This window comes from Stenella coeruleoalba (genome assembly GCF_951394435.1).
Source record: "Stenella coeruleoalba genome assembly, chromosome: X".
NCBI lineage: Eukaryota > Metazoa > Chordata > Mammalia > Artiodactyla > Delphinidae > Stenella > Stenella coeruleoalba.
In genome coordinates, this window is record NC_137152.1 from 25,811,338 (window position 1) to 25,836,410 (window position 25,073).

The window sequence follows — 25,073 nt, forward strand, 5'->3', positions numbered from 1 at the left end:
TAGATCTCCAGGACTTATTTTCCTACTAGTTGCAACGATATACCCTTAAACAACATCTCTCCCATTCCCCCACCTTTTTATGGAATACTACTCAGCCATGAGAAAGAAGGAAATTCTGCCATTTGCAGCAACATGGATGGACCTTGAGGACATTACGCTAAGTGAGATAAGTCACACAGAGAAAGACAAGTGCTGTATGATCTCACTTACGTGTGGAATCTAAAAGAACTGAAAACGAACATCCTTTTAAATGGCCAAATCCCAGGTGGTCAGCAGCTTAGCTAAAATGTCCAAGTACCTTTTCCTAACACGGAAACTCCTTTGAAGCTCCAGCTCTCACTAATGATCCCCAGCAGCTCTGGACAGTGCTGCTTTTCACAAATGAAGCTTTTTAAAAACTTCGAGTGGAAAAATGTGGCTTTCAGTTTTCAAACAAATCTTTCTATTAAAAAAAAAAGTACTGAAATGGGCATACTTCACAGTCTTAAATGCACACACATTATTGAAATATTCTTAAGCCTGACAGATGGGCTCAAATCAAGTATTATACTCATGAATATGTTCTCTTTTCCTAATATCAGCAGCAAAGAATGGGAAATAGGAAGGGGTGCGGTGCCAGGTAGGAGGCCAGCCAAGTTTGCCTAAAGCCTCATGATAGGAAATGGAAACTAACTTGCACTGATGACCTAGTGGCAGCTACTATCTAGTATTCTATAGCCATTATTTCTCCATGATGAGACTGGAGAAGATCTCCCAAGAGTTAATACAGCAGTTGGTAAAATCATTATACTATAATGGGTATAATTCTGCCCTCTGTCACCTTTTTATGAAGTATCTTGAGATTTTAAAAGGTGGAACCCTTTGCAATTCTTGAACAACTTGTATACCTAGCTCTTAATAATCATTGTGATGAGTTCATTTGTAACCATTTCTAGGCTCGATGTTCATTTTCTTAAATGTTTCTGTAGTTTCCCCTTTATTATAAAGTGTATTAGGTTGGCCTCTTGGCTGTGACAGAAAACTCAACTCCGATTAGTCAAGGGAAAAAAGGGTGACTGTGGCAGTGGAGGCAGGCTCTCCTGCTCCGCTCTTAGCATCCTCAACATTTCCAGCAGAAGAAGAGAGAGGGCAAGCTACTCTCACCCAGGAGTTTAAAAACTGCTTGGGCCTGACTCTCAACGGCCCAGATGGAGTCCTGTGCCCATCTCGGCTAAGGGAATGGAATGCTTTCATTAACTGATTGATTGATTGATGTTGCAGGTTAGGCCCTCCAGGAAACAGATGCCAAGATAGATTTACTGTGAAGAAAAAGGGACTGAAGCAGGATTGAGCGGGCGGAGCCATTAGCTCATAATGCAGATCTTATGAAGTCTGGGCCAGCCTGATGGGGAGCTCCAGAGCAAAAATTGCCAATTAGATGGGGGTCCTTAATGGGGCAGACCTGAGGACAGTCTGTATATAACTTGGGACTGTTACTTTTCCCTCCTCACTAGTTAAGAGTTGTAGAATGGAACTCAGGTCTTAACTCAAACATCCGTATCATCATGTATATGAAGTAGAGAGTGAAGGTTAATATAGACCAGTGGTTCTCAAGCAGAGGCGATTTTTGTCTCCCAGGGTACATGGCAATGTCTGGAGGCATTTTTGGTTATCACAGCTGGGGAAGCGGTGCTCCTGGCATCTAGTGGGCAGAGGTCAGGGATGCTGCTAGACATCTTCTGGCACACAGGATAGAACAACAAAGAATTAACCAGGTCAAGGGTCAGTAGTACCAAAGTAGAGAAACCTTGTTCCATAGATAAAGATACATATCTTATGTGCACACATGTACTGAGAAAGGCCGTGAAAACCTTTCTTCTTTGATAAATTCGTAATAGTGACTTTTTTGTTCTTACTGACATCTATCAATACTTGTTATTGAGATTCCATCCAACTCATTTAACTTTTGGACAGAAAGACTAGATTGACTTAGTGAGATTTCTAAATCCTGGGTTTTTAGAAAATTATGTTTTTAAGGCAAAAAGTAATTTGGCTTAATTTACATACTATTTAGTATTTAACATCCTTAAAGACTTTGCTTTGGTGACTAGATAAGAATCATCCGTGTTTAGCATGTTAGTTGCCTTATGAAAGTGTTATTTCAAAAGTACTAATTTGTTTCTGGTCTGTTTAAATATCCTTGGACTATAGATATGTTTAGTCTGGAAGTTTACTCTGATGTATACTTTTTGTACACTACAAAGTTGAATCTCACTGCCAGCTCAGATTGAAATATCGAAAAGTTCAAATTTAGAGTAAAATAAGTGAATATTTACCGCAGTATGCCTTCATATGCAAGAATGTGTTTCTCTTTGTGGGATTTCTGCTAAAAGAATAACACAACAAAAGGAAACTTTTAGCACTATACATTTTGAACCATCCAATAGATGCTTTAGGCTTCAGGGAATTTCTCTCCAGAGCTGCTGCTAAGAAAATAAAAAGACTGGTTAATGCCTGAAGGGATAAAAAGATCAGCTAACCAAAAAAAAAAGTTTTCTCCAAGATGTGAAACGTGTGTTCAATCCTAGATCAAGGACTAGATGTTCAAAGTTCTATATATGAAGTTTAACATTACTTTCGAAAAGTCTAGAAGAAAGTTTGTTATCAGTGCAAAAAAAATCATTTTCAAGTATGAACATAGTGATACCAGGTCTTTACTCATGTAAAAGACACTCTTTTTCTCTAAACACAAAATTATTAAGTACTTTTATATCCAACCATCTATATTCACATAACCATAAAAAAACAGTTATGACACAGTGAGGAACAGACAAGAAAACAAACTATTTTAATAGCTATATTTTGAAAGCTCCTTCCAAACAAATGTGAAATGTTTAAAAGAAGGGAGGGACTTCCCTGGCGGTCCAGTGCGCTTCCAATGCAGGGAGTGCGGGTTAGATCCCTGGTCGGGGAGCTAAAACCCCATGTGCCTCGCGGCCAAAAAACCAAAACATAAAACAGAAGCAATATTGCAATAAATTCAATAAAGACTTTCAAAATGGTCCACATCAAAAAAAAATCTAAAAAATAAAAGAAGGGAGAATGATGAATTGTTGCTTACCAGAACGAAACAAAATAATCAACGGTGTGAGTGATACCATTTGAAATCTTGGGAATCTCTAATCCATTAAGATTATGTCACTAATGGCATACAAAATGCCTGTTCAAAAAGTACTCCTCAGTGGACATGAGATGCTAAGCTACATAGACTCTGAGTCTGATCTAGGTCCATGGTGTTTTGTGTCACCCCCTTCCGGAAGCCTCCCGCATTGTTCCCGGCCTCCTTGCTCCTTACCTCTAGAAATTCATAATGCTCTTATTGGTCAGTAACACAGACACTAGCACTTAAAGACTCTCTAATTTCTCCCATGTGCAGTCTTCTTCCTACAAGACACAAGGTTCTCGAGAGCAGGGATTCCTCATGTTCCAGCTTTGCTCTCCTCCGCAAGACGAACACACAGGCCAGTGTATATAACAGCACTTGAAAATGCTTGGGGAATAATTGATTACTAAGCTCACCTCTCATGCTCTCCACTCTAGACTTGTTTAGGTCCTGCCAAAGGACAGAAATTGCCTAGCTCTCCCCAACTGGCCAACTTGAGTATTTACTATAAAAGAAGCCAGCTAGATAAGGAACTTCCCCCAGAGATGTGTCTGCCCAATGCACCCACGCCTATTCTGCTCTGACACCCACTTTTTAATACAAGTAAGTAACAGCTACTATTTACTCAGTACTTACCTTGTAGCAGATGCTCTTAAATGCTTTTCAGGTGTTCTTTTTTTTTTTAGGACAATACAATATTTCTACCCAAGCCATTGTAGGAGTCTTGCTAACTATCGGGATAAATGATGTGAGGGGCTTTGAAGAGAATTCACTGCCACCCCCCTCATGATTTTTCCATCATTCCATCTCGTCTTTGTCCAGCCATTTTTGATTTACTGTTTGGGGTTAGTTATCGTATCAAGCTGTGCCCCAACACGCCAGTGGTTCCTCCCGATTTTTACACATCTCCTCGTCACCTAGGATGAAAGTCTGAAGTTTCCTTGACTCTCTTCCCTCCTTCTGGTGCCCTTACGTTTAGCCCATCGTGTCCTCATCTCTTGGGGGTTTTTCTGGCAACTTATCCTCTTATCACTTTCTCCATGCTTCAGTTCATCCTAAAACACTGCTCTGACCGTGGTATTTCTTTATTTAAAAAAATTTATGTAGGGCTTCCCTGGTGGCGCAGTGGTTGAGAGTCCGCCTGCCGATGCAGGGGACACGGGTTTGTGCCCCGATCCGGGAGGATCCCACATGCCGTGGAGCGGCTGGGCCTGTGAGCCATGGCCGCTGAGCCTGCGCGTCCGGAGCCTGTGCTCCGCAACGGGAGACGCCACAACAGTGAGAGGCCCGCGTACCGCAAAAAATAATAATAATAATAATAATAATGTAGAATATGAAAATGTTAGCAGTAGTTGCCACCAGGCTGGGAAGCAAGATGGCTCGAAGGATATGGTGAATGGGTAACTCACATTGTAAAAATTCTTATTGTTCTTCTTGAATTTTGTTATCATGTGAATGCATTAAAAAGAAAAAAAAGTGAATTTTTAAACTAGTAATTTATAAAAATATTTGAATGCCTTCCCATGAAAAACGAAATGAAGTCTCTGTTCTTAAACCTGACAGTCAAGTACTGCTCTGGGCTGCCTCCAAGCTACATTTCCAGCCTGATATTCTTCAGCTCTCCCTCTGTTTATACCCCACATCTGGGCCTTTCCTAGTGCCAAAAAAATTGTTCATTCTGCTCTTAACACACAGAATGTTTCTTCTGTTTTTGTCCATCAAAACCTTACCCAACTTCGAAGGCCCAGCTTAAAAGCTTCATTCCTTCATTAATTCAGTTCAGATACTCTGTAAGCCCCATAGCTACGTATGCTTCTTTTAGTGCTTTTAAGCACAGTTCCCAGGAGAAGAAAGGAGTGAGCATCTACTGAGTGCTAAGAAATAGACTCTCCAGCCATGTACTTTACAACATCCCATTCTCTGTACGCTAGTTTCACCATCTCTAAAATGGTCATGAATAGGAGTACCTTCCTCACTGTGCTGTTCATTCTGTCCAGTATTTAGTTGGATGCATACTAAGAGATGGGCACTGACCTGAATCCTGGGGATACAGCCGTGAATGAAATAGACCAATAGATCTGCTCTCGGCAAGTTTACTTTAGGATAGGAAAGGCTTCAATGAGATGTACCTCTAAAGCTCTTAAAACGGCGCTTGGAATGTAGTAAGTGCTCTACAGATGTTAGCTATTGCTACTGTTGCCACTGTTGCTGTTATTTGGTATTTCTGTTTACAGATAAGGAAACTAATGCTTACAGACTATTAGATAAGATGCTGAAGGTCAAATAGCTAGTAGAGGATTCCAACTCAGGTCTTCTGGACCGGTAGGACTGATAGCCTTCCCACTATACCAGTGGCTCCAAAAACAGACTATATGTCAGAATCGGTAGAGCTTTAAAGAAAGTACAGATTCTCAAGCCCTAGCCCCGGATAGACTAAGACAGAAATTGTAGAGATGAGCTACGAATCTGTATTTTTAAAAGACTTTCCAGGTAGTTGTGATACTCTGTCAAATCAGTGAATGACTGCCCTACATTAAAATCTTTCTCATGCCACTTTACCTATTTATAAACAACTAAATCATAAATTCATTTAAAATAGGCTCCTTATTATTTTTTTTCTCCTTTCTCTCCTAGCAGAGTGCCTTTTAAGCACTCAATAAGTATTTGAGTAATTGTTTAATTATTTAATTAAAGTTGCTCTTAAAATGCAGATACAGCTGTAGTATCAGCAGCCTGTTGTGAGCTATCATTGATCTTCCTAGGGACATTTATTAATCAGCTAAGAACCGGTACTTGGGAAAGACAGGCGAAACACCTGGGAAGGGAACTGAGAAAACTTCCAAACCAGATGTTAGCCCTGTCATTACACAGCCTAGGACCCCTGTCTCACCTTGTCCACCCTCCACTGACAACTTCAGGTAAAAATGCAGAAAATGTATTACTAAAAATCAAGAGATTCCCCCTCCCATTTTTGTTTCTCTTGAGTTGACACATATATCTGTTTTGGAAAATAGGGAGAAAATCTCTTTTTAAAAGAAAGGGAAAAAATCCTTTATTCTTGTCACACCACGAACATGGAGTTCACTGCTATACGTTAAAATTATAAAGCAAGATCCCCAAATGCACTGGCTGATTATTCACAGTAGACATATTAAGTCAAGAAGCTTATTTTTTCTCTCTTCGCTAAGGCAGAAAGCCTGGGGCTATATGCATTTTTATTACACTTTACTGTCTTGGTTTCACTTGAGAATTAAAAAGAAAGTCAAGGTACAGTGCATGTATCCTGATGGATTTTAGGATTTCTTGCTTTAGTGAAAGGAAGAATCTCATAAAGTATCTCAGATTTTTGCTTAAGGAAGAATACCTACTTCTACGATGACCTAGAAATTCAGTCTTTTATTTCTCCTATAAAAGATCGCATTGTACTCTGGATTTTTTTTCCCGGTAGTTTTCTGCACTATGTAAAGCCACATTAAAAAAAATAGCTTTCCTTTAGATTTGAAGTGAAAACATCTCGAATAGTTCGAGGAAGTCTTAGGACTATTCACGGAGCTGACACACCGCCTCGGGGTTGAGGTGAGTTGGAGCGAAGGGGGAGGGGAGGCAGGGGGAGTGTCAAGAAAGCTGAGTGGGAGACTGTATAGACTGAGAGGGAGCGAATATACATACGTCAGAGTTCTAGCTCCAGTTCTGACAAATGTACACTGAGAAACAATAGAATTGCATCGCCCCATCTTCTGTCCTTTATTTAGAAGCATGAAGTGTACTTACTTACTCAACTTGCGCCTCTTTTCCTGGTATGCAAAAAAGTGAGAAGGACCAAACGTTGCAGGACTGGGAAATACAGTAGATGAGATCTTCCGGTTAATTGATTTGTAAAGAACAGCCTGATACTGGTTTAGCAGCTCTGCATCAGTGACAGAAAAGAAAGACGCTTTTCAGTGGCCTGGAGGAGGAGAGCTGGGAACTGGAAACAGGGGCTGGTGGCAGACAAGGTTCTTTCATATGTGGTCAGATTGACTGTGAAGGGAGTCATGGTCAGGAAGCTTTGGAAATGCTGTGAGGATAGCGTGGGATTTCAGGGGTGTTGATTTCCTTGGTTAAGGTTGCTGCGCGCATACTTCAGCAAATTGTCCCTCCCAGCCATCATTGTCAAGGCGATTAGTAGACCAAACTGAAAATCTACAAGTGTATTATTACTCGAAATCAAGGATTTTGCCATTGAGCTAAAAAAAAAGGTTTATTCTGGTGCTCTTTCTTTTTTCATTTATCTTCAAGGTTTCACCCTGCTTTAGTCATCTTTTAGTATGAATTTGCTAACTGCTATATACGTTGTCTTCCCCCCCACCCAGATGATACCAGTTCTGTTTTATCCCCTTGATAATTATTTCAAATTGCCACTTCCGGTCCTTAGGAACACTCCTGTGTTCTAGTACCAGGAGGTATAATTATGTCATTCCCACGCGAACACTATGCTACTTATGACCCAAAATGCCACTAGAAAGAAAAATTTTTGTGAGAATGATATCTTCCAAATGTGGAATAAATAAAGCTCAAAAATAAATAGCTGGGCTTCCCTGGTGGCGCAGTGGTTGAGAGTCCGCCTGCCGATGCAGGGGACGCGGGTTCGTGCCCCGGTCCGGGAAGATCCCACATGCCGCAGAGTGGCTGGGCGCGTGAGCCATGGCCGCTGAGCCTGCGTGTCCAGAGCCTGTGCTCCGCAGCGGCAGAGGCCACAACAGTGAGAGGCCCACGTACTGCAAAAAAAAAAAAAAAAAAAAAAAAAAAAAGAATAAATAGCTGAAGCTGAAATGTAACTGATTTAAACGTATTGGTATGGTGAGGTGCGAGCCACTTGACTTTAGTTCCCGCTCCAAATCATGAGATACATTAGGAAAGGTTTTTAAAGGAAACCTATTTTTTAAGATAAAATCTGCATCAAGTTACATCACCCAAGCAGAGTAATTCACCTTTTATCTCTTGAAGACAAGAAACAAAGAGCAGAAGAAATGCTTCCTATGAACTCTACCCTTCCCAGCACATTTTTTTCATGACAGTGTGTAGATGTAACAAAAACTAAATATTTTGACAAATGAAGCAGGATAAGGATGTTGATTGTTGCTTTTCTGAATTAAAATTAATGATACCCTTAAGGTACTTGGGTCTATGAAGTCAACTTAATGTTGGTATAACCTGACTCCATTATCACAGAATGAGGCAGCTACATGAGCACGAAAACTAATAAACAGACTTGCAAGGTGCATTTTAGAAATCGGTGAGGTGAAAGCTAAAAGCTTAACAGTGGACAAAGGACTTGCTGTTTTGTCCCTTGCTTTCCGGTTGTTGGAAGAGTTCGTCAGAATTAGAGGACTAATGTTCCTGAAGAAGCGCCCGGCTGGCTCTAGGCTGGGGCTCCTGTTCACATCATGCCCCACCTGCCTTGTAGGGACGCACAGCCACTTCATGTTACGCGCTCTCTGTTTGCCTCAGCACAGCCTGTGTGCTCTTCTGGTAGGTTGTACAGGACACAGTTGGGAAGAGCGAGTGGAAGGGTGGGTGCAGGAGAGAGGAAGGAGAAAGGTAGGAATAAGAAAAGGAATCAGAGATTAAGAAGACGGGAATCAGCACAGAAGTACAAATTTGGAAGCTGGGAAAAAAACTCTCTGAGAGAAGAACGTAAAAAGCGGTGGATTAATGATGGTCTGAGATGGCACGCATTAGCATCCATGCCACAAATCACACAAAATGAGCTAATAATTATGCTCCTACTCAGAGAGAGCACTGTGCTAGCACGGGTTGCTTTCCTGTGATCTATCCTGAAGTCAAGTGCAAGAAACTCCGCTTAACTCAGAAGTGTCTCAGGGTCAAGAAAACACATAAATAAATTTTCAAGGAAAAGAAAATTCAGCCAACTTTTGCATTCAACAAGCCCAGATTGTTTTGCCACAGAGCTGTACCTATCATACGTCCTCATTCCAAACCTTATCTCAGAGCATTTTTCTTTTCAGTCACAACTCAGAAGAAATCACGATTAGAACAATGGATTTTAAATGAAAAGAGTTACAACTCGTTAAGAGGATTTTAACTGAAAGTGAAATAAATCTCAGGAGAGTTTTCAGGATAATGTTTGGGCACGTGTTTATTATGAGTGTTACAAGTAAGAATTTGGAAGTAAGAATGAATTCTGAAGGCTTCCCCCAGTAGATAAATGCATGCAGAGAAGTGTACAAACTGCAAAATTTCAGAACAAAAACTCACGAATAGACTGGAGAGAGTCGTTTGTGTGCGTGTGCGTTGTTTATTCACTAGCATCACAGCACAAGGAGAGTTTTATTTTTATGGGCTCATTAGTGGAGGTGTGAACTGTGGTTCTTGCATGCCCATGGATACCTATCAAGGGTCTTAACAAACTGAGACCCAGAAAATTGAAATATACATGCCCAGTTACATCTTTTCCCAAGACTGGAGTAAACACGATTTATGCATGTAGTGCCAGTAAGAACACTTGGACACCAGGAAGGAATCACATTGTATAACAATGTATTTCCACATCAGGAGGGAATTCTTAGCTCTTCTAAAACTCCAGTGGAGATGAAAACTTAAAAGTAATTAACTAGCAGGTCAAAAGAAAAATTGGAAGCCCTTGAGAACTTAAAGTTAAGTAACAAATATTTGCACTTAGATCAATTTATTTAAAATCATTACTAGGAGCCACAGTGTTGTTATCTGTCCTTTTTCTTTCTTCTCCTTTTGGCTTATTTAAAGCAATTTTGAAGAAAAAAGGAAATAAAGATATTCTTCAAAATACACAGAGGAATTGACTGAGCTTTGGGGAACAGTCACAGCTGGGAATGGAGTGTGTTATCATTAATTTAGTTGAAGGACTTGGTGCTCATTTATTATCTCCAAAATTACACTTTCAAGTATACCTTAATCACACTTAGTGTAGTGCCTAAAGTAACAGGCTCAAAAAGCCTTTTCATTCACTCATTTATTGAGTATTTACTGAGCATCTCCTTTGTATTAGGCACTATACCAAACTGTGAACAAGGCAGACAGGGTCCCAATCTACATGGACAAGGAACTTACATTCTAGTAAATATCTTCTGAATGAATAGAGAGATATTTCTTAGTGAAGTGAAAGAAGGGAGGTCTCTGCAAAGAGTACACTGCCTACAGAAAGGAGAAAGCAAAGAAGACTAATATATAGTCTTCATAGCTCTCAAATACGATTATTTAAAAATTAGAATAAAACAGATATGGAGGAGTTTTGGGCTCTGGGTTTGTCATACAAATTACTGCTTTTTAAAATTTTTCTTAATCTAACGTAGGCACAGTGAATCTAAATGGTTTTCTTTTCTTTTTATTTTTTTAACTTTGAGCATCAAAAAAGAAGGAAAGAAAGAAGGGAGGGAGGGAGGGAGGGAGGAAAGGCCTTTCCAAAAACTTGTTTTGGGACTCTTGAAAAAGAAATTCTCCATTCAAAATATAATGGTTATGGTGAAGATCCTTGAATAAACTACACATTAATTCATTCAGCTAATATGAATCGAGCACCTGCCATAGGCCAGGTACTGTGCTTGTCAACTAGGATATAGTAAGGAAAGAAAGAAGGGTCCCTGTCCTCAGAGAGCATATTTGATTTTTGTTTTCGTTTTTGTTTTTTTGTGTGGTACGCGGGCCTCTCACTGTTGTGGCCTCTCCCGTTGCGGAGCACAGGCTCCGGACGCGCAGGCTCAGCAGCCATGGCTCACGGGCCCAGCCGCTCCGCGGCACGTGGGATCTTCCCGGACCGGGGCCCGAACCCGTGTCCCCTGCATCGGCAGGCGGAGTCCCATCCACTGCGCCACCAGGGAAGCCCTGTTTGTCGTTGTTGTTGTTGTTGTTGTTAAAAAAAAGAGAGACTTTTTCCCCCCGACATGCTTTTTCTGAAGAAATGCTGCAAACTAGATCTTGGTACCCATGGAGCAGATGGCAGATTTTTGTCCATCTGGGGTAGTTCTAAAGAATAGACCCTTGTGTATCAATAGATCAGGTTTCTTCCAGTTCTAAACTTTCTTGATCTGTGATCTAATAGTAGACACAAGATGTGTGCTTCCAAAAGGATGTTATAATTGTATTTCTTTTTATGAAAAGAAACAGAGGTATGGCCTATTAATTTGGGGGAAATTGGGTTCTTCCTGTCTCTTTAAATAATTGTTTGGACTCCTTTGGTTCTTCCTTCTCCACTCACTTTCTAATGCTCAGTCCTGCCCTCTTCAGTCTCACTTCCCTTTCCTTCCTTTAATGACTGGGACAGATTGCTCTTCTCTAACTGGCTATACATGACATCTCCAGTTAAATGTTTCACTGTTAGGTCAAATTCGTCATGTTCCAAATGAAGTCATCCGCCCATTTGCCATTCCTCCCCTTTCTAATTATTAGTGTTTCCGTCAGCAGTATCCTCAATCTCCTGGTCTTCCACACTGGAAATCCTGAAGTTTTATTTGCTTCTACAATAATTACACTCCAACACCAAAGTGATTAGTTTTTCCTTACTTTAAAATACCTCCCAGTCTATACCATCTTTTCCATTCCAGGCAACACAGTCTTCATTCCAACACATATAACCCCAAGTCTAGTCAGTTGCAACAGCCTCTAACTGGTGTCAGCCTCCAGGTCCCTCTTGAATCTGTTACACTGACAGATTCATCTCCCTAAACTTCAACTTCCCTCTCAAATCATGAGTCCCCTCACGGAAGTCTCCAGTGGTTCCCTTTGCCTACGGGGTAAATCTTGAGCCTCAGTGTCTGCAATGTCTTGTTTTGCGTCATCTGCTTGCAGCTCACCTAGCTAACTGCATCTCACTGTCCTCTCTGAGACCAGTGTTCTGCTACCCCAAGATCTTCCTTAGGTTGTTTCCATTCCTCACCTCCAACCCGTTATGCTTCCAGAGATCAAGACTGTAGCATTCATTTATTGCATATCTCTTTCCATATTAACATATACTTAAAAAGGGAACAAACAATTAACCAAGTAAAGAATGAACTGTGCCAGAACGCAAGGTAATGGGATAAAATTTCTGGCTTTTGCTTCCTAGTTTGCATATAGTGTTTTATATTGGTTAAAAAAAAAAATCCAGTTAGTAAGGTCTAATGCATGGAGGTTATTGTTTCAAAAGGTTTTCAAATTTCATTTCCTTGCCTAATTGCTCACAAGAGTAAAGTGCTTTGTTCTCAAGTAGCTACAGTTTGTGAGGATCTTGTGTGCCTTCAAGTTTTCCTTTCTTTTTTTTTTTTTTTTTTTTTTTTTGCGGTACGCGGGCCTCTCACTGTTGTGGCCTCTCCCGTCGTGGAGCACAGGCTCCAGACACGCAGGCTCAGCGGCCATGGCTCACGGGCCTAGCCGCTCCGCGGCATGTGGAATCTTCCCGGACCGGGGCACGAACCTGTGTCCCCTGCATCGGCAGGCGGACTCCCAACCACTGCGCCACCAGGGAAGCCCCAAGTTTTCCTTTCTTAAAATTATTTCTTTATTTATTCTGTGCATTCAATCCATGCGATACCTTTCTCCAAAGATAATTTGTGAAAAGAAATATTTTCTGCTTAATTCTTTAGTTAAGACTCTTTCCTGAATATTTTATTTCATTACATGATGCATCTTTAATTTTTGTCTCACTATCATACATTTTCTTAAGTTCGAGTTATAGGGATGGAGATTCACTTTTATCTAATTTTAAATTCTTGACAATTGGATATACACTGGAAACAACCAGCATGGCCCTCCCTGTATAAGAAGGAAGCAACTTTCAGATCAGGGGCTTAAAATGGTCTGTGTTCCTGTACCCACGTGGTCCCTGTGAAGCCACTAACGCCATCTCCAGAGGAAATGGCCTGTGGCACGTTCATGCTCCTTTGCCATCCATGTGTTCCCTTGGGGATTTCCCTCTCATATGTGCAAAGATTTCTCCTCAGTGTCCATTCCCATATGGCCTCCCCATCCACAAACTTTCACATTCCTCTCTTCTTTATTTGTGTATTAAATGACCCATTCTGCATTTAGAAATAATTACGTATTCCATTCATTTGCATGTGTTCTTCTACAGCCCTTCTCTATAGTCTTAGGGTATCACATTCTTTAAGACCAGGAACTGGCCTTGCATTGGATCATAAAATATACTGATGACTAAGAGTTTCATAGATAGGTACACTACGTTAGGTCTGCTTTCAATAAATTAATTTAAAAATAAATTAAAAGGCCAACTGCATGTTAACTATTTACAGAGTACTTTGTGTTTTCAACTTTACTCTCTGGAGTAGCAGTTAAGAGCAAGAGCCAGACTGAATGAGCTTGAATCCTGAATCTGCCAGTTTACTAACCGCTTAAGCTTAGGCAAATTTTGTTTGTTTGGTTTCTTTATCCTCTCATCCTTCAGTTTCTACATCAGTGAAGTGGAGAGAGAATATTATTTCCTACTACAGAGTTATTGTGAAGATTAAATGTCACTTCATATTGTCATGCACAGAGTGCTTAAATATTAGCCATTTTTGTATGTTATGTGGTGCCTTGCACACTGTAACCTCTTCCTCTCCCTTTATTAACCATAATAGCAACAATAACAGCAGCTGCTAGCATTGATTGAGCAATTAGCATGTGATAGAAACTAGGCTAAACACATGTATCATCTTATTTAATTCCCACAATAACACCATAAGGTAGGAAGTATTGTTGTCCCATTTTAATGATAAGGTAAGTTAAGTTTAGAATAATTTACCCAGGGACATACAACGTGCAGTTGATGTCAGTGAGCATTCTCATTCATTCTCCCTATCTATCTCTCTCTCTCTCCCTCTCTCTCTTTCCTCTTTCTCATCTGCGCGCGCGCGCACAGACACACACACACACACACACACACACACACACACACACACAACACACACATTTATCCACTGGTTTGATCAACTAGTCATTACACGAATATTTCTTATACCACTTACTACATGCGGGGTTCAGTGCATCCTGTGGGAGGGAGGAGAGGAGAGGACAAATAAGCAAGGAATGGTTCCTGCCATCAAGAAGTTGCCAGTCCATTGCAGGAGATATCCACGTCCATATGACGAAAACAATGGCTATGATAGAAGTGTTCCAAGTATAAACCGTGTGCTGTGAGAATGCTGAGGAGGCAAACATATAACAGCCTTAAATGGGGAAAAGGGGGATAAGAACATTGCAGAGGGAAGGAGAACACGAACAGGTCTCAGGAGTGTTACATTGGATGGAATGTCTCAGGACAGGCCGGTAGAGTTTGACTGAGAGTGCAGGGTCCTAAGGCTGGGAAAGTAGGTTTCAAATGTCCCTCATGTTTTTCTGTGCATCGCAGTGAAGCGAACCCTCCATTTTTTTTTTTGAAACTCTGTGTGGTTTTCCAAATATTTGGTCCAAGCGAAGATGGACAAGGCTAGGGAGAACGTGTAAAAAAAAAAAAAAGATTGTTCTGGATCTAGGCTAGGTAATTGATTGATATGGGAAGGTCAGAGTTGGTGTTAGACCAGACTACCTGAGCCACTTTTTCAATGAGTTTAAGATGTATCTTACTTCTTGGGAGTTATCCACGCCACAGAGTGAACCTGCTTGAGCTCTGATGGCTCTGGGCAAGCTCTGACTAACGTCTAGTTTAGCATAGCCTGCTCAGAACCAAATCAAGATCCAAAGTTATAAAGCTAGGGTGCCTGGGGCCACCATGAATATAGAATTGGCAGTATGCCAGATGACACAATATACCATTTCACCCATAAAATTCTTCCCTTTTTCCCCCACTCAAAATGGAATTCACTGAGCTGAAAGGACACTGTGTCAGTATATTATAGAAAAACATAATAGGAAAAAACAGAATGGCAAACTTTATTCCATTGCCACCTAAACATATACTTCCCACTAATTTCCAAGTCCATTAAAATCTGAAATCTGAAAATTTCTTTATTTTCACCATCCACCCTATAGTTACCCTAAATTAAAACCTTGCCTCTGTTTCTTTGATACTTAAGTATCAATCAACTTTTGGTTACTTATTAATTTATCAATGATTATCACTTGATATCCATTAATTATCAATCAATATGATTCTTAAAAACATGTCAAAAGCAACAGACTAAGACAAAATATGTATCATTTCTGAGATCCTTTAGTCACCTAGTATAATGGTGAATGGCAACCTCCCTACCTAACGTTTTTGTGAAAGATCTGGAGTTTGCTTTTTTTTTTTTTTTTTTTTTTTTTGCTGTACGCGGGCCTATCACTGTTGTGGCCTCTCCCGTTGCGGAGCACAGGCTCCGGACGCGCAGGCTCAGTAGCCATGGCTCACGGGCCCAGCCCCTCCGCGGCATGTGGGATCTTCCTGGACCGGGGCACGAACCCGTGTCCCCTGCATCGGCAGGCAGACTCTCAACCACTGCACCACCAGGGAAGCCCTAGAGTTTGCATTTTTGATGGTACTAATTGGAGCAGTAATTCATTTGTGGCTACCAATGAGTAGAGTGTTCTTAGAAAATCCCATTTTAACATTGTCAAGAGAGCAAATCTTTTTTGTTTGGCCTTGGTTTGATAAAAATGGGTCTCGGAGGCCACATGTGGTAAGTGGCTATTAAAACAAGGTTATAAATTGTTGTTTTAATGTTCCAGCCTTAGGAGCCCAGAAGATCTTACCAAAAAGGATACATTGTTTTAATTGCCCCTCATTATATATGAGAGAACATAATTTTTCTCCTCTTCCTTGCAGGTAGCTGTTGAGGACCGCATCAGGCAGCTGCACGAAGCCCACAGGGACTTTGGCCCAGCATCCCAGCACTTCCTTTCCAGTAAGTCATTGTCAGTTTTCATTGCTTAACCTCTTCACTGCATCTTGGTGGCTAAGAATTAAGAGTTGAATTACAGTTGTCTCTGCCAAATGCACTGGAGGCACAAATCATCCTGAAATATAACTTAGTGGGTAAATTCAGAAGGTTAAGAAGAGGAGGACCAATTAGATCATTTTGTCCAGCCTTCAACTAATGCATAATTATTTCCCACAATGTATTCTCAAGTGCTAACTTTAGCAGTATTTTTGAGTCTTTAGTTCTGCTTATAGCAGTTCACTTCGTCAAGCTGATAATTATATATCATATAATTATTATATGATAATTCAATATATATTACTATGAATCTATAATTCTTTATCTCTATATAATTCATTAAATACTCCCTGCCTGCAAGTTGGGACTTCAGCCCATTCTGTTTCCTTTCCCTAACTATTCTTATCCCTCTTTTATCCTTGACCTCTCTTCATTCTTTTTATTTTCCAGTTTTACTATTTTATTAATTATATTTTTATAATGATATTATTGATATATTATTAATAAATATTATATCTTTTATAATTAACTATATTTTTATAATTAATACCAAGAGGAATAGCCTTGGTTAACTGAAAGTGTAATATTGGAACATCCTATAAATATAACAATGCATATTAAATTGTCAGGCTACTGTTTTCCTCTGATTAGTGTTGTTAATTTATACTACTCTTTCTTTGATTATAAAAGTATATATATATATATATATATGTATTTAAAAAGTCATACGTCTGCCACATGGGGTTAATATCTGTTAACATTTTGGCGTATGTCCTTCTGGTCATGCATGCGTATGTATGAGAGTTTAACCATCATTTTTTAGAAATATTTATTTTATATTGGAGTATAGTTGATTAACAGTGTGTTAGTTCAAAAAAACAATGTGTTAGTTTCAGGTGTATAGCAAAGTGATTCAGTTTTACATATACATGTGTCTATTTTTCAAGTTCTTTTCCCATTTAGGTTATCACAGAATACTGAGCAAAGTTCCCTGTGCTATATAGTAGGTCCTTGTTGGTTATCTATTTTAAATATAGCAGTGTGTATATGTCAATCCCAACCTCCCAATCTATCCCTCTCCACCACCCATCCCCCCAGTAACCATAAATTAGTTCTCTAATTCTGTGAGTCTGTTTCTGCTTTGTAAATAAGTTCATTTGTATAACTTATTTTAGATTTCACATATAAGTGATATCATATGATATTTGTCTTTCTCTGTCTGACTTACTTCACTTAGTATGATAATCTCCAGGTCCATCCATGTTGCTGCAAATGGCATTATTTCATTCTTTTTAATGGCTGAGTAGTATTCCATTGTGTATCTGTACCACAACTTCTTTATCCATTCATCTGTCAGTGGACATTTAGGTTGCTTCCATGTCTTGGCTATTGTAAACAGCGCTGCAGTGAACATTCGGGTGCATGTATCCTTTTGAACCATGGTTCTCTCTGGATACATGCATAGGAGTTGGATTGCTGGATCGTATGGTAACTCTGTTTTCAGTTTTTTAAGGAACCTCCATACTGTTCTTCATAGTGACTGTACCAATTGACATTCCCACCAAGAGTGTAGGAGGGTTTCCTTTTCTCCACAGCCTCTCCAGCATTTATTGTTTGTAGACTTTTTGATGATGGCCATTCTGACTGGTGTGAGATGATATGTCATTGTAGTTTTGATTTGCATTTCTCTAATAATTAGCAATGCTGAGCATCTTTTCATGTGCCTCTTGGCCATCTGTATATCTTATTTGGAGAAATGTCTACTTAGGTCTTCTGCCCATTTTTTGATTGGGGTGTTTGTTTTTTGATATTGAGCTGCATGAGCTGTTTGTAAATTTTGGAGATGAATCCCTTGTCGGTCACATCGTTTGCAAATATTTTCTCCCATTCTGTGGGTTATCTTTTCGTTTTCTTTATGGTTTCCTTTGCTGTGCAAAAGCTTTTGAGTTTAATTAGATCCCATTTGTTTATTTTTGTTTTTATTTCCATTACTCTAGGAAATGGATTGAAAAAGATATTGCTGCGACTTATGTCAGAGGGTGTTCTGCCTATGTTTTCCTCTAAGAGTTTTATGGTATCCAGTCTTAGATTTAGGTCTTTAATACATTTTGAGTTTATTTTTGTGTATGGTGGAGTTTAAGCATCATTTTAAGGCAATTACTTTGTGCCTTGCAGTGTTACAAATATGACCCAACTTAATCCTTATAGCAACCTATAAGGTAGATACCATTATTATACCCATTTTTAAGATGAGGAAATTGAGGCACACAGTCACACAGCAAGTGGATGACAGAGCCAGGATTCAAACCCAAGAAGTGACTCCAGAGTCTGTTTTTAACCACCACGCTAGACCGTCCTTTACTTTATTGATAAATTTTATAGAGAAGAAGCAATTCTATATGATCTCCCTTCATTCTTTTGCCTTCCTTTTATTGCCATTTTCTAGTCCTTTCCTTCCTTCTCCATTTTCCATAGGTTAATAAAAAGATCCATGCTCATGAACATTTTAAAGCTTTTCACTTGATGCTTTCATGTGTGTCTCTAATGGGCCATGTCTTTTAGAACAAAAATTCCTAGAAAGTAGTGGTCCTGTCTTTTTGTTATACACTGATAGTGTATTAAGTAAGAGGTTGTCTTATTTTTTTGACTGGGTCTAACCCTTTTATCAACATGCAGTCATTATTTAGACAGTGTCACACATGCTTAGGAGGTGTCATGAAAAAATGGGCAAGTTAAAGCAGGATACGTAATTGATCGGGATTGTGGCTTTTGCGAATGACTGTAGAACAACTATAAATCCTGCACATTTTGTCTTGTATATTTTTCCCAATTTCTGGTCTGCTTAGATCGCCTTGGTGGCAGAGCCATTCTATTTGATTTAATTGAGATTAACTGTGATAACATATTTGTAAGTGACTCCTAAACCATAAATAAAAATATTACTATTATGAATATTAATATTCCTGAGACTGAGGAATTAATATTCCTCAGACACCATATATATTCATTCACTTTTTATTCTCTCTGCCTGCCCCACCCACATTCCTATGTCTTCCCCGTTAAAACCTATTCTCAGAAAAGGATACGTTATACTCATTTAACCCAGGTGACAGGTAAAGTTTAATGTGTACTTCTCCGGGGTTGTGTGCATTTTAATAGGGTGAAAAGCCATAAGCCTGAGGAATGGCTGTCAAGTGGTAGAACGTCAGCCATAATCTCTGAGCTGTAAGGGGAGAACTTTGAGGGGCCAGGAGGAGCATCCCCACACCTTTCAAACCATATCGCACTGGTGCCCACGTCCAGAAAGATCAGGCCTGTAGGCACAGGCGCTGATTTACCTGCTTACGTGGAGGCAGCCCCAGAAGTCGCCAATTTCTTAAGTATTCACGTGGAATATCGGTATATGCTTAGAAGCTTTGCTTACGGATACCAAAAAATACCAATTTGGTTTAAGGGATAGATGAGAAATAGGACAGTGAGACTAAAGACTAAATAAAGATTATTTCTTTGTGTTGTCCTTTTTTAAATTACAGAGGTAGTATGTGGCACTCAAGGAAATGTTGGAAAGCAGAGAATACAAACAGGAAAAAAAAATTTTTTGTAATCCCACCACTTAGGGATAACCACTACAAAAAACGTGGTTTACACACACAATGAACGTACACACTATACATTCTGTATAAACAGAATGGTTTATACACATTCTGTCTTTCTCTCGGGGGGGGTGGGGTGTGAATTCAGATTCTCTCTCTTTTTTTTAACCAAACAGGGATGAAAACAATTTACAGTTTTATGACCTGCTTTTTTCTCCTCAGAACTATCATAAAAATATTTTCGTGTGTTTAAATATTCCTCTGCAGAGTAATGTTTTTAAATGGCAGGGTAGTATTCCCTTCTCTGGCTGTACCACATTTACCAAGACAATTCTAAATCACTCAATATTAAGGTTATTTCAAAATTGTCACTATTTTATCTAACATTATGTATCTATCATATCTAATATTCTTTGTACACCTTTATAAACGTCTCAGATTCTTTTCTACAAGATAAATGCCTAGAAAATGGAACTGCTGTGTTAAAGGATGTTTACATTTGTAAGGCTTTTGATACATATTGCCAAGCTGACCTCTAGAAAGTTGCACCAGAAATTGGGTGTTACATCAAAATTGTATTTGAGGCAGGGCCTCTCTGAAGTCACTTATTTGCTGTTATTTTTATGTTCTATAAAAGAAAAAGAGCTTCCCCCCCCAAGAAAAATATGTTTGAAAAAATACCACTAAGGTCATATTAAATGAGTTTGAATTGATAGATGTCTAGTAATTTGCTTCCAGGTTACCAGGAATAAAAATAGAGTGATTTCTGAGGCTTGGAAGTTACAAAGAAAAGAAGAAATAAGGATGAGCCGCAAACTGCACCCCGTCAAACACACTCACTGTCTCTTTCTCTCTCTCTTTCTCTCTCTCTCTCTCCCCCTCCCCCCCCCCACACACTCCCCTTTGAAAATTACATTACCCAGGTGTCTTTGTTTCCTTATCAATAGGGAGAGGTGGCCTTTTACTAAAGTATTCACTGTTTCTTCTTGGTGGCCCAATCTCTACTTGTTAAAGAAGCTGTTTCTTTTATCTTAGATCTGAGAGAAAAATGAGAAGAGAAAATATAGGTAAAATACGACCTTTATCTATTGATAGACACTACTTGCCTTTAATTGTAGCTTTAATATTCTACTACTTCTGATTGACTTCTGCAATGTAAAGCAAGAAAAAGGAGAAATTCTAATAGTGTGATTTTAAAATATATTTATCCTTAAAATTTTATATATTTTAAAAATATATTCATATGTCAATGATCAAAAATGTACTACAGTATTCACTAGCTTAGTAGTCTGAAAATTGTCCGTCTTTTGTTATTTTCAAGAATTTAGGAACTTTTTTAAAAAAGAATTCAACGCTTTTTTTTCTGGCTATTTTCTCAATTCTCTGGGCTTCTGTTCTAAATTTTACTTTTCTCACCAAGAAGGGTAACTATGTATTTGAGTAAAGGTAGAAATCTTTCTGTAACAGTAGAAAGAACTTATATTTGTCTTAATATTTCACAAGTTCTAGAATTCCCTGAAGGGCCATTTCCCAAGCCAAGTTTCTCAGAACATTAATGTACTGTATGATGTTAATAACTCTCCCTTGAAAAAATAGTTCTGGGGTCAATAAGATTGGAAAATCACTAGGTTATAAATGTAAGCAAATTTCTTTCCTGTTGGAATTCTTGTAGCTTTTAATATACATTGAAACTCTAAGAGGAGCACAGTGTCAGTGACTCTTACATCCTACTTATGTGACTACGGAAACCTTTTTCAGGCATACCAATTAATTTCTCACTAAACATGCTGTGGAACATACTATGGGAATCTTTGCCCTAAAGTGATATTTGCCAGATAGTTTAATAATGAGAACTTTCTGCTGAAGGTAGTAAAAACACGATCCAATTGAAAAGAAAATGAGTATTTATAAGGCAGAAAGGTCAACTCTTTATTTCCTGGGGTTTCCAGCTCTGAGGCCCACCCCAGGAGTCCCCCTGTGCTGTGGAATTTCCTAACTGGAGAGAAGCTTAGAGAGTATCTATATGAACTGTTTTCAAAGTACTCATTAGTGAATTCTGCAATCAGTGTAATGACTTGCAACCAGCAATTTTTTAATGGAATGAAATGGAACAGATTAGAAAATAGAAAATTAGAGTACATTACACAAGCAAGGTTAAGTATCATTTTGACACTTTGATTTCAGTTAGGTGTGTGTGTCTGTCTCTGTATACTACGTTACAATGTAAAATGTATTCCTTCTGTGGATTGCAATAAAAAAAATTTGAGGGGTACTGAAGAACTCTAGCCCTGCCCTTACTTCACAGATGATAAAATAGAGGCAGAGAGACCAAATGACATAATCGAGATCATACAGATGGTTATAATAAATCTGGGACTGGAACCCAGTTTCTGGACTTCCGTGCCACACCTCGCATTGCCTTACCCATTAAGAACTAGCAGGCAGGCCAGCGACTGTCTAGTCTATCCGATATTGCCACAGATTTTTCTCTCTTCTATTTCTCTTGGTCTGGCCACAGTAAGTTGATTCATAGAGGCTGAATTTTTCTCTCGATGCCCCTGGGCCAAATGTCATCCCACCAATGACATGGGATATTGGTTAAAAGTACAGGCTCCGAAACTAGATTAATTGGGGTCAAATATTGGCTCAGATACTTAATCTCTTTTTGTCTCATCTGTAAAATGGGGATAATAATAACATATTTCATCAAATTTGACATACCCCACCCATGTTTTAACAGAAATCAAAATATACCTTATGTCCAAAGGGGTTTTCAATTCAATGAAATATGGTAATACTATGTCATAGTTTTATAGTGAAGATCAAACTTCCACTATGTTTATAGTTTATATTATATGTAAAACACTTAAAACAGTGCCTAGCACCTAAGTGCCATACAAGTGTTTGCTATTAGTATCGTTACTATCAACTTGGTAGTGTAACTTAGTATCCGCCTATTAGAGTCAAACTAGACATAAAAGTAGCATTCATTCTCTTGCGTTTAATTCTCAGTGTGTTAGACGTAAAAGTAGCATTCATTCCCTTGCATTTAATTCTCAGTGTAAGTAGTTCCTCTCCTTTCCGAAGATGTTTTTCATGGTTCTAATCTGAAAGTGCAGTGTTTGGCATATTATAAGAGCTCAACAGCTACTTGTGTAACTAATGAATAGGTGAATAATCAACGAGTAGGGGCTTCCGTGGTGGTGCAGTGGTTAAGAATCCACCTGCCAATGCAGGGGACATGGGTTTGAGCCCTGGTCGAGGAAGATCCCACATGCCGCGGAGCAACTAAGCCTGTGTGCCACAACTACTGAGCCTGGGCTCTAGAGCCCACGAGGCACAACTACTGAAGCCTGCATGCCACAACTACTGAAGCCCATGTGCCTAGAGCCCGTGCTCCGCAACAAGAGAAGCCACTGCGATGAGAAGCCCGCACACCACAATGAAGAGTAGCCCCCGCTTGCCACAACTAGAGAAAACCCGCGCACAGCAACGAAGACCCAACACAGCCAATCAATCAATCAATAAAATCTATTTTAAAAAGTAATCTGGGCTTCCCTGGTGGCGCAGTGATTGAGAGTACGCCTGCCGATGCAGGGGACACGGGTTCGTGCCCCGGTCCTGGAAGGTCCCACATGCCGCGGAGCGGCTGGGCCCGTGAGCCATGGCCGCTGAGGGTGCGCGTCTAGAGCCTGTGCTCCGCAGCGGGAGAGGCCACGGCAGTGAGAGGCCCGCGTACCACCAAAAAAAAAAAAGCAATCAATGAGTAGATCCTAATCTCTATAAGGACAGGATGATTTTAGTCTTGTTGACAGTTATATCCTCCAGTACCTAACCCAGTATCTGTACTTGGTAAATGTTCAGTAAAAGCGTTCACAGAATGAATTATGTCTTATACCCAAAAGAAGAGGTAAATTTCCTCCTCCCATTGTTAAAACACAGTAGCATGAAATTTAGCATAGTGACTACCACATAGTAGACACTCAATAAATAATTTGACCTCTTATGTTGCCTCTCAGCAATGACTGATAGCATCCATAACTTTACATAGTCCTTTTTCTAAATGTCTACTGTGCCATGTAATATATTAAGGGAAAAAGCTGTCTTCAACATTACAGTATGATCACAACTCTATTAGAAAATACAATATAAACAGCAGAAAGGTACACGTAAAGAAAAGACTGAAAATCAATTAAATCAAAATGGAAACAGCTGTTATGTTTTACTTTCTTCTTACTTTTGAAGAGTTTTTACTAATAAGCATGTATTTCTTTTATGATGGAAAAAAAACAGTAGAGGCAAAACTTTTTGTTCTCTAGCTCTTAACCCAGTGACCTCTTGCAGTATTAAACTCTATTGAAGGCTGTGGAACTCCGGAAGACGAATTTCCTTTTTACTATTTATTCTGAATTTAAAAGCTGTGGGTTTCACTGAGTGATCTTCTATTTCTCAGATTATGAGACACTGTAAAAAGAAAGAACTGATCACTTATTTCTTGCAGGCTTTATAATCTTAACTGCCTTAATCAAATCCCTGGTTGACTCTTTTCCTCTTGTTAAAGTAACCCAAGTGCTTACGGTTTCTCCTTGCTACATAAGGCTGAAAAGTTTGTTTCCATCTTGAGAGTTGCCAAACCTTCACCGCCACGTCCCTCCACTCACACACTTAAAAAAAGGTAGGGGGAAAAACTTTAAGCACACTTAATAATTGCTGACGTTTCACTTAACAGTGCTGGGATCCGTGCTACCATTGTCCTCAGGGGATGGATGAATTTGAAATTCGAGTAGGCCCATAATTTAAAGCTCAGATCAGCTTAGAGAAGCCATCATGATAAAAGTCAGGAAGAAGCTTGCAGGTACAATGTGAGATGATTTTCAGCCTAAAGCCATCAGGTAAAATCTCAGGGCTAAACAACTTGAGCCAATTTCTTCAGCAGTCACGTGCTGTCCTTAGTGTTGGGAATTTGGAACAAATGCCGTCTAACCTATCTGTGACGCTGGTAACGCCTCCGTAAATTCAAAGTTAGCCTTTCAGATACCTGCAAAAAGGAGTCACGGTGATAATCATTACACTCTCTTCTCAAAAGCTATTTCTACGGCCCTTTCGCCTTGAGCTCAAATTTATATTCTCCAGTTTAGAGCTTAGAATTATTTGCTGTAGAGTATCCTTAGTAACAAACTTTTGCATCATTGGCCCTACATACCCATTTATTTGAACACAGAAGGAAGCTTAGGAAAGTTCTCAGTCTCTGCTGTGGGAATTTGTGCGCTTGAACTGGCTTCTGCTAGCTCAAGAGAGCCGAGTGTTACATATACAGGAATTGAGAGCTGGTTGTTAAACTGACCTTCGGTAGCTTGAAATCGGCCATAGTGGGAATGTTTCCGCCCACCTCCCAAACTGGCAAATACTGCAAATCAAGACTTGGCTTTTTCATTTTGGCACAGCTGGTTTACCAGCACAGCAGCAAATTTA

The 25,073-nt window shown here is 39.5% G+C and overlaps 1 protein-coding gene across 20 annotated transcripts in view; it reads left to right on the top strand.

Moving 5' to 3' along the window:
• The window catches only part of DMD (dystrophin), a 2,843,071-nt gene that overhangs the window by 2,587,000 nt on the left and 230,998 nt on the right, over nucleotides 1-25,073 (top strand). For all 20 annotated transcript variants that reach the window (XM_079909736.1, XM_079909735.1, XM_079909718.1 and 17 more), the window contains one exon: nucleotides 15,897-15,975. In XM_079909736.1, the coding sequence (XP_079765862.1) occupies nucleotides 15,897-15,975 (79 nt within the window). The remainder of the gene's footprint in view (nucleotides 1-15,896; nucleotides 15,976-25,073) is intronic.